The sequence below is a fragment of the Carassius carassius genome, chromosome 12 (genome assembly GCF_963082965.1).
Source record: "Carassius carassius chromosome 12, fCarCar2.1, whole genome shotgun sequence".
NCBI classification, from domain to species: domain Eukaryota; kingdom Metazoa; phylum Chordata; class Actinopteri; order Cypriniformes; family Cyprinidae; genus Carassius; species Carassius carassius.
Genome location: NC_081766.1, coordinates 12,987,393 through 12,997,902, shown reverse-complemented (window position 1 = coordinate 12,997,902; position 10,510 = coordinate 12,987,393). Strand labels below are relative to the sequence as shown.

Below are 10,510 nucleotides of genomic sequence, written 5' to 3'. Positions count from 1 at the left end.
GGAAGACCAAGAGTCACCTCTGCTGCGGAGGATAAGTTCATCCGGGTCACCAGCCTCAAAAATCGCAGGTTAACAGCAGCTCAGATTAGAGACCAGGTCAATGGCACATGGAGTTCTAGCAGCAGACACATCTCTAGAACAACTTAAGAGGAGACCGTGTGAATCAGGCCTTCATGGTAGAATATCTGCTAGGAAACTACTACTAAAGAGAGGCAACAAGCAGAAGAGACTTGTTTGGGCTAAAGAACACAAGGAATGGACATTAGACCAGTGGAAATCTGTGCTTTGGTCTGATGAGTCCAAATTTGAGATCTTTGGTTCCAACCACAGTGTCTTTGTGCAATGCAGAAAAGGTGAACAGATGGACTCTACATTCTTGGTTCCCACCGTGAAGCATGGAGGAGGAGGTGTGATGGTGTGGGGGTGCTTTGCTGGTGACACTGTTGGGGATTTATTCAAAATTGAAGGCATTCTGAACCAGCATGGCTACCACAGCATCTTGCAACGGCATGCTATTCCATCCGGTTTGCGTTTAGTTGGACCATTTATTTTTCAACAGGACAATGACCCCAAACACACCTCCAGGCTGTGTAAGGGCTATTTGACCAAGAAGGATGGGGTGCTGCGCCAGATGACCTAGCCTCCACAGTCACAGGACCTGAACCCAATCGAGATGGTTTAGGGGTGAGCTGGACCGCAGAGTGAAGGCAAAAGGGCCAACAAGTGCTAAGCATCTCTCGGGGAACTCCTTTAAGACCGTTGGAAGACCATTTCAGGTGACTACCTCTTGAAGCTCATCAAGAAAATGCCAAGAGTGTGCAAAGCAGTAATCAAAGCAAAAGGTGGCTACTTTGAAGAACCTAGAATATGTCATTTTCAGTTGTTTCTCACTTTTTTTTTTTATGTATATAATTTCACATGTGTTAATTCATAGTTTTGATGCCTTCTGTGTGAATCTACAATTTTCATAGTCATGAAAATAAAGAAAACTCTTTGAATGAGAAGGTGTGTCCAAACGTTTGGTCTGTACTGTGCGTGTATATACGCACCGGACTGGGGGTAAAACCAGTACTGATTACCAGGGCCCCAAAGGAAGAGACTGAGACAAAGGATTAGAAACGCCACACTCTTGGCATTCTCTTGATGAGCTTCAAGAGGTAGTCACCTGAAATGGTCTTCCAACAGTCTTGAAGGAGTTCCCCGAGACATGCTTAGCACTTGTTGACCCTTTTGCCTTCTGTCTGTGGTCCAGCTCACCCCTAAACCATCTCGATTGGGTTCAGGTCCGGTGACTGTGGAGGCCAGGTCATCTGGCGCAGCACCCCATCACTCTCCTTCTTGGTCAAATAGCCCTTGATGCCTTCAGTGTGACTACAATTTTCATAGTCATGAAAATAAAGAAAACTCTTTGAATGAGAAGGTGTGTCCAAACTTTTGGTCTGTACTATATATAAAATTAAATGGTACTCAAGACACTTAAGTATGACCTTATGGTCCAATACTGTTTTGGGGGCTAAAGTACACACTAAATTGTGTGCGGTTTTGCAAAAATGGACAAACCAGTCTTAAAATAATCATATGAGCAGTGGTAAAACATTTAAAAAATGAAAGCAGTCACCAATAAATAAAACAATGATTTAATAGATTATATCTCCATTTCAAAAGCCTTATTGTACACAAATGATTGTAATTGTCCCAACATATGAGAGCAGCTGTCCCTGACCTGCTTTAGTACAGTTTGTGTCTGGCAGAGGGCCAGAGGAGCCCCACTTGAAACTCAAACACCATCAGATCACATACCCTCTTATAAGCAAGCCCCAGTCTCACACTGGCAGCATGCACATGAAAAAGAAAAAAATAAGAGGACAGGCACAATACGAATCTCTAGTTTTCTTTTAAAAATCAAATATATAGCATATTTCTACCTGTAACAAGCATAAACTTGGTGCAGATTAAAAATAGCAAAAGTGATGGAGGAAAAATAAAATAAAGACCTCAGAGATGTTTCCCTGAAATCCCAGCCTTCAGCAAACCTGAAAAGTCCAAAAATGCCAGAAGACATTGCCACTGGTATTGGTGAGCAAGTGCAAAGAATGTGTATCTGTATGTGTGCAAACACATAAATGTTGAATATGAGTGGACCGAAACAGCTATCAATGGCGATACACCCCAAACGCAACAAAACTAAAGAAGATGGTGATGCCCACGAGTGAGGCGGTGGCAGGTGCAGTGAAGAACTGCCGGTACTGGATCTGGAAGTACCAGAGCACAGACAGCATAAGCACAAACAGAGGCACCATGAGGCTGCCCACATTGAGCGCCACCTGAACCTGGTCAGCAGCCCGTGCCCCGGCAGGCATGGCCCGAGTGGCATTCTGTGAGATGTGGCAGTGCAGAACACTGTTGTCGGACAGGTTGAGAGAGGCCAGCGTCTGAGCATCGTCCTGAAGGAGCTGACCCTGGTAAATCAGACGTACCTGGTGCTCCTGTCCAGAAAAGTAAGTCCTGAAAATATAAACAAACACATAGATGTTACATACACAGAAATACAAACACCTACACATGCTGCTTTACTTGTTTAAGCTTATAAAAAAATTAAGACATTTTTAGGAGGGGGTGAAAAAAAAGGCTTCCGATGATGAAAGGAATAATACAAGACTGCTATAGTCACTTTGTAGTCTGAAATCAAGACAAAGTATTTGTTTTATCCAGCTTTTTACTCAGTGCAACTTATAACACCTAAGTGAAATATAAAAAAACAACATAAACAAAAAATATTTTTTGAAAAAGGATCATGTCCTTGTGTCAGTATTTTGTTGAACAACCTTTTGCTTTAACTACATCCTTTAGTCTGTTGGCTTATGTCTTGGTCTCTACTAACCGCACATGTAGACTTGGCAATATTTGCCAACTCTTCTTTGCAGAACTGCTCAAGTTCAGTTCAGTTTGATGGAGACTGTTTGTGGACTGAAGTATTCAAATCATTCCAGATTTTCAGTGGGGTTCTCAAGTCTGAGCTCTGACTAGGCCATGCAAGGACATTCACCTTTTTTCCTTCAACTGTGTGGTCAGTTTTGCTGTGTGCAGGGTTTCTGCAGATATGTTCAATTTTTAAGAGGTAGTTCGACCTGTATTCTGCTACTGTGATTCTCTCTGATGGCAGCTATCAAGGGGGAGAGAAAATAAAATCTTCAGGCTGTCCAATGATTGTAAACAGTCATTAGGTTTTAGGCAAAATATTTTAGCATTAATGTGACCAAAAATATTTAAGACACATTGAATCTGAATTTAAGACATTTTAAGACTTTTTAATGCCTTTTATTAGGAAAACATTATTGAAGACATTTTAAGGACCCTGTGTGTGCTTTAGGTCATTGTCACACTGGAAGATAAAACTTTTCCCATTGACAAATTTAAGAATTGGACAGTATTTTGCCCCATCCATTTTTCATTCTATCCTGACAAGTGCTCCAGTCCCTGCTACAGAGAAACATCCCTATAACAGGACATCACCACCTCCGTGTTTTAATGTAGGAATGCTGTTATTTGGATAGTAATAAAATTTTAGTCTCATCTGCCTCAAAATCTTCAAGATGTGTTTTGGCAAAGCTCAGTCGTGACTGCATGTGGCCTTTCTTGAGGAGCGCCTTTTATCTTGCAACCCTCAAATACAAGCCACATTTGTGGAGAATTTGTTATATTGTTGTCACATGCGCACAATGACCACTCTTTGTCATAAATTCCTACAATTGCTTCAGAGCTGCTGTAGCCTGATCCATTGAGGTCTGTGTTGTACCAAATACCTTTCACTTTTAATAAGAGACTTCAGGGTGCTTTTACGCATTGACAGAGCCTTTTAATTTTTTTATCTATCACCTGACATCTGCCTGTCCACAAATTTATCCTGAGATCTTTTGACAGTGCCTTGACATCCATAGTTGATTGTTTGCTTCAGTTGAACGATCAAGGACTGAAATTCTCCAGGGAAGCTCTTTTCATGCTGAGCTGATCAAAATGACCACAGCTGAAAGTCAAATGGCTTTGTGGGCAATTAGGGCCTTTCACACCACTTTAGTTCCAGAACTAAAGTACTGGGATGATTTTGCACAGACTATTTCCCAGTACCATTAAAAGGGTTGCATTTGCACCGACTGTGTGTACTAGGACGTGACATAAGCCGGTCGACAGCAATGTAATTGGTGCGTGGCATTCAACAACGTTAACAAAGAAGAACAACGTTAACAACAGGAGGACTGAGGAATGCTGTGATCGGAGCTGTATTTTTGTTGTGTTACAAGACATTTTTTGGAGGGGGTGATCCCTTCCCACTAAGTTATTTTTTTTTCCCCTGACATGTTGGTGTTACTTCTTTCACTTGGATTTTATACAGTAGAGTAAATACAGCTGGATAAAATAAAAACTGCATCCGTCTTCATTTTCAGACTGCGAAGCAACTAAATGTGATCGTTTTAAAGACGGTGATTCATTTCTATACCCACTGTGTGTGTGTGTGTGTGTGTGCTTGTGTGTGTGTATATATATATATATATATATATATATATATAAATAATTGCTTGTAGATTCTGATTTTAAGGGGTGTTAAATTTGATACAGTAGAACGAGTTTATACATTAAATGTTTACTATAATCACAGTTCAATTCACAATTAATGTAAAAATTGTTGTAATAAGATTTAGTGTGTAGCTCCAGACAAAATTCAATCAAAAAGTGAAAAAAAAGCCAACTCATAGCCTTCAGCAAACCTAAAAAATGTTCAGAAACAAATAATACATTCAGGTTCACACCATGCAAAAATGCAGGCACAAACAAAATTCTGTCCTCTAAAAAAAGCTGTGCGGATGCATTTTAATGCAACATTTTTGGGGAGTTTGGGGGGGGGGGGTGTTCAGTGAAATAGTGTTTAAATGCTATCATTAATTTAAAAAAATACACACATCCAAAAAAGTCTTGACCAGGTGCAAGATCAAAGGATGAATAAAAAAATAGAAAAAGGATCTGTACACGGTTATGCTCCCTTTATTTCAAGAAGTTAAAACCAGCAATGTTTCAGTGAAAGACCTTTGTCAGGTAAGTGTTCATCAAATACTCAGATTCAAAAAGTTTCAATTAATGACACCTGTTAACAAAGTCAATCAAGTGAGCAGCTATAGTATATCTCATTAAAACAACGTCTCAAAACATCGTAAGACAACACCCAAACACTCCCCCATCTTTTTAACTACTTTTCAAGTCTAGAATTCTAGAATTGATCAATGCTTAACTATATAAAATACATTTAAGTACAAAACGAGACCATATCAACAAACTTCACTCTTAAATACAAAAGATATCAATTAGAAACATGAATTAAAGTCAAGTTCTAAATTCAAGCCCTTAGGGGAAAGAGTATTAAGTGTGTAAATATAGTTAGCTTCTCTTTTTAATAAGATATTCTCCTGGTGGCGATGTCATTAAACAGCTTGAAAGATCAAAGACAGTTTTTAAAATAACTCTGACTGGAAGAAAAGAGTCATATACATCTAGGATGACTTAAGGGCGAGTAGTTTATGGGCTAATTTTTATTTTTGGGTGAACTATATATATATATATATTTTATGGTCAGTTTTCAGTTGCTTACCGTTTAACGTAACCAATGGTGTCTTGAGGATTCACCTGTGCTGTCCTCTCTGTATCATTCAAGAACTTCAGCCTGAGCACCATGTTTCTTTGGGTGTCATTCAGTGCATCTTCGGCCAAAGGCTGTGTGGCACTTGGGGCGCTGGCTGGAGGTTGACTCGAGGGACCCGCTGATTCTCGATGTCTCAACCCATCCCTCCCAATACCTGCTTCTTCTAGGAGGCCTCCCTCTCCTTCCCCAGCCCTACTACCATCCGAGGATTGTCCCACTGCTCCCGCTTCTGTTCCAGGCTCACTCTTATTGTTCTCCCTGATGCTGCCAGGTGACGACGAGTCAGTGTTATCAGGGGGGAGTGACTCCTGGCTGTCAGTCTCTGTGGAGGGGGAGGTCCCTGGGCTGGGTGATAGGAGGTGTTCAGGGGGTACAACTGTGTGAGTGGAGGCCCAGGCCAGAACCAGGACGAGCACCAGGAACACCACTCCAAAGAGCAGGGTGACCTCATCACCCACCCCCTCTATTAGAGCCATCCTGGTCTGCAGTGTCCTGGACTAAGGCAACTTCAGACTAGGCACCTACAGCATATATACAATTACTGATGACATTCCAGCCAGTTCATTATTTCAATTAAATACAGGGTCTGCATTAGGGCTGCACGATATTGGGAAAAAATGACATTGCGATATTTTATTTTTCTGCGATATATATTGCGATATTTTTTCTTACAAACAAAAATGGGGTGAGCACACTTACATTCTCATTTCGTGTTGTTTGAAAACGGCTCGCTCTCTCTCGGTCTCTCTCTCTCTCTCTCTCAATTCAATTCATATTGCTTTATTGGCATGACATACAAAGGTACATATTGCCAAAGCATTGTACATAGCAGAATAGAAACAAACAAAACAAAAATACATATATATTCATAAGAAAAAAAAATTACATGCAAAATAAATCCATATACATTTCTATAAACATTGATGGTACTTCTAATGTACTCTCTGTCTGTCTCTCTCGCGCGCGCTCTCTCTCGGTCTCTCTGTCTCTCTCGCGCGCGCTCTCTCTCTCTCTCTGTCTGTCTCTCTCGCGCGCTCTCTCTCTCTCTGTCTCTCTCGCGCGCTCCCTCTCTCTCTGCCCTGTTAAACTTGCATGTGGTTTTCAGTCCTGTCAATTATAAACTTTCACTCTATGATGGTTAAGCTGTGCAATTAATCCGCGAATCACACTGTCAAGGGCAGGGGAGTAGCTGGCCCGTACAGTTAATGAATAACGGATCAACTACGACAGCCTACATCGCACATCCTGCGATGTGACTATCGTGGATTCATACATCGCGATATCGATGCTTAAACGACACATCGTGCAGCCCTAGTCTGCATTATGCATCAATACAGTTCTAACCATATTTATTGACCTTTCTAGTCAATACTAGATAAGGATTTTAAAATAACAACAACAATAATAATTTAACAGAGATTGCTGGAATAACTAACAACTAAAATGATTAACAATTATAGTACTGGACAAGAACTTTTTGAAGAAAAACTTCAATAATTTATATTCACTACAAAAAAAAAGTACAAAGTCTCTATTTGGTAACACGACCTTAGTGGACAGAAAGCACTAAAACTTCCTGTTTTCCTATAAAAATAACCATAAAAAAAATTATACAGGGCAAACATTGCTCTTATTTAAATAATGGCCTTTCAGCATCCTAACAGCTTTAAAATATAACCCAAATATTTTACATGTACTAAGATTTATCCCCTCACACTCAAATTGTCTGCTACAGACAATAGAAATATATTGTGAAATATGCTTGAGCTACAGTGGAAGCTGTAAGAATTTGTATCAAAACGCAGTTTTTTAATTAATTAATTTTTTTAAACAAACTGTGTTATTCTAATATTCAATAAGACATTTTTTCCCATAATAACCATACCAGAAAAAAAAATCCATCAAGAGGAATCTTTAAAATTCCTGAAGCCTAATCAAGATTTGAGTTTTTTCAATGTGGTTCAAATTTGAGCCAATGATCACAGATGGGTTCAGTTGCAGGGGAAAAAGGGAGATAATTATAAGGGCAAGACACCACAGGTGAATAACATACAAATGTTAAATAACATATAATCATACTTCTCCAATTGATTAATCACATAAAGACAACTCTGTTGTATTACTTGTTTTCTGAAATGTTATGCTTGAATATGTAAATGATGCATTATCCAATTAAAATGCACCAAAATGCATACATTTCCAGAAATCTGAACATTGTATTAAGCCAGGTTTAAAATTCTTCTTGTATTTGGTTGACATATTACAGTTGAATGTTTTTACAGAAGAGAATTTGGATACCCTTTATTACAGCTCAAATCACAAAAGAGTCTAGTTTCAGCAGCCAGGAAAACAAAAAAAGTTCCTCATGTTATTAGTAAGCAGTTAGTATTACATAAATCAGGCAAATCATATACAAACAAACTCCTCTGTAAAAAGAATGCACAAGGAAATAACATTTTAGGGTGTGTAGGTACTACTGAAGTAAATATTTCTGGCTCAGTGCATGAGAAAAAAAAATATTGAGAAAACAGCTTTTAAAGATGTATATTGTAAATGAAATCTTAAAGAGTAATAACACATGCTTTGTATTTGTATATTACTTTGAAATAGTATTTTAGATGTTTTCTTTCTACTAGTCGTAAGACTAGTCTAGTGAAGACTTGACTAGTGGAAGCCAAATATACCAAATTTGTAAAAAATTAACCAGCACGTGAAAATAATAATAATAATAATAATTAAATAAATTGTTTTTGCCTGTAGTGTCTTGCTTTAAAAAAATGAAAGCATATAATATAAACACATCTGGATTATTTTAGGGCAATAAATTGGTCTATAAATTTGATTGTTTTCCACAGCGTGACTGTTAAAGTAGAAATAGCCTCTGTGTACAATCCTTTAAACTGTTACAAGCATAAGCCGCAACCTTTGAACAGAGAGGAAGTGAAGTGGTCCCTCAGTTAACCTGACATTTCCACTCTTTAAATGTGGACATCAGCATGTTTCAGGTCGCATCTCATACTGATGACAGCTGCTTTCATTACGCATGCTGTCCACTCCACAGTATTTCACAATAGCAAAGATGGTAGAATATGTTCCTCAGAATGAGATTCAAATCTCTATGGCTTTCTTTCAAGCGTGAAACAAAAGAGGCAGAACTTCTGTAAGGCAGAACATTGTCTTCACTTTCACATCATCTTACTCCATACAGTGAAAGTGAAGAGAAGCTTCTCTTCTTCTGCTCCAAATAGTGACAAGGGTTTGACACAACATGAGGGTCAATACATCAGGACATACTTTTCATAACTGTCTGAATACAGTTTTAAAAGTAAAGCCTTTTTAAAGGCGTCATTTAAATACAAAGGTATGATCGTACACATGAACGACAGCTGAATTTACGCGTCTAATCATGAATTGTAATAAAAAGGTAAGAGCACGAACAGTAAACGAAAAAAAAACTGATCTCAACAGTCACGTAACCAACTTTTTTTTTTTTTTTTTACAAAAAATTGATAATTCTCATCTCTTCTAAATCAATGAGTTTCGGTCTGATAAGCATCAGGTGTGTGTGTTTATTAGTGAAAATCTGTCCCTGAAGGTAAAGGCAGGTCAGCGCTCGCGCACCGCTACGCCACGAAACAAGCTCGAGAGCAGCTAACACGCGCTCAACACAGCCGTTTCCTTTATCTAAGCCTCGGCTGAATGTGTCCTCGAAATGAGTGGAATTAAAACTTCGTACAAACATCTCCGAGGCTCCGAAAACCGTTGACTTACCGTTGACATATCACATCGTATGATGGTCCATGATTCTCACCGTTTAACGTATGCGCTTCCTGATCCCTGGCAGGAGAGAACGACGCCACAATGACTAACGCTACTTCCGGTTAAAAAATCGACCTTCAAAATACCGGTTTGACTCAAATCCTTTTAGACAACTAATTATTTCGTCACAATTAAACCATTTTTTTTTCTCGATATTATTAATCACGGATAACTTTCTGTTATTCTGGAAATAGAAAGTACTTAAAGGGGTAGTTCAACCCATAATAAAAAAAAGAACTGTCGGAATTTACTCACTTTTTCTTCAGTGGAACATAAAATATATTTTAATGAATTTCTTAATTGTCATCAAAACTGTTTTGTTACCAACATTATTTAAAATATATGTTCTTATGTTCTTCAGAAGAAAGCCAGTAATACAGATCTGGAACGACATGAGGGGGAGTGAAGGTGAACGGTTTCTTTAAGAAAATTCGAACACTTTAGCTGTCAACGCAGCAGTGCCAAAATGAACACGCGCTGCTCTTTTAGTGAATACGTGGTGCATGTATTTTGCAACTAGATCATCTGAAGCTGTTGCTTTAACTGTCTGTCCTTCACACACAGATGCTGATCTGACAAACCCAGAGCTGCCACTCGCACCAGAATGTGATGAACGGCTGAATCCATTAAGTCTAGGCCAGCAGATCACCGCATAATGCCTTTGAAGTCAATCATCACGATTTACATATTCAACTTGATGAGGACTTATGCTCAGATGAGACATATTGTTAACAAACTACCATTTACAGTAACTGAAATGAAGCTGAAATAAAATAATGTTAATAAAATTTTATTAATAATAATTAAGATTAGATTACTAAAATATCTTCCTTTCTGTTCCACGGAAAGAAAGTTAAACAGAAATGGAACATGAAGCTGAAACAAACTATTGATATTAATAAAAATATGAATCATAATACTAATAATAATTTATATAGAATAGAATGTAACTCAATGGTTAGCAAAATAGTTCATAAACTCAAATGAAATGAAAACAAAGTA

The 10,510-nt window shown here is 38.4% G+C and overlaps 1 protein-coding gene and 1 long non-coding RNA gene across 3 annotated transcripts; one reads left to right on the top strand and one right to left on the bottom strand.

Moving 5' to 3' along the window:
• Positions 1–1,621: 1,621 nt before the first annotated feature.
• Positions 1,622–9,592, bottom strand: LOC132154828 (transmembrane and ubiquitin-like domain-containing protein 1). Of its 2 annotated transcripts, none has more exons than XM_059563519.1 (3): positions 9,461–9,592; positions 5,639–6,210; positions 1,622–2,505 (listed from the first exon to the last, which is right to left on the bottom strand). In XM_059563519.1, exons 2-3 carry the CDS (start codon positions 6,163–6,165, stop codon positions 2,154–2,156), a joined length of 879 nt encoding a protein of 292 aa, XP_059419502.1. In that variant the 5' UTR covers positions 6,166–6,210; positions 9,461–9,592; the 3' UTR covers positions 1,622–2,153. The 2 variants fall into 2 exon arrangements, with proteins under 2 accessions (XP_059419502.1, XP_059419503.1); XM_059563520.1 differs by having other exon boundaries at positions 9,501–9,521.
• Positions 9,455–10,250, top strand: LOC132154829 (uncharacterized). Its single transcript, XR_009437204.1, has 3 exons — positions 9,455–9,596; positions 9,870–9,916; positions 10,073–10,250. It is a non-coding gene; the product is annotated as an uncharacterized LOC132154829 (long non-coding RNA).
• The last annotated feature ends 260 nt before the right edge of the window (positions 10,251–10,510 follow it).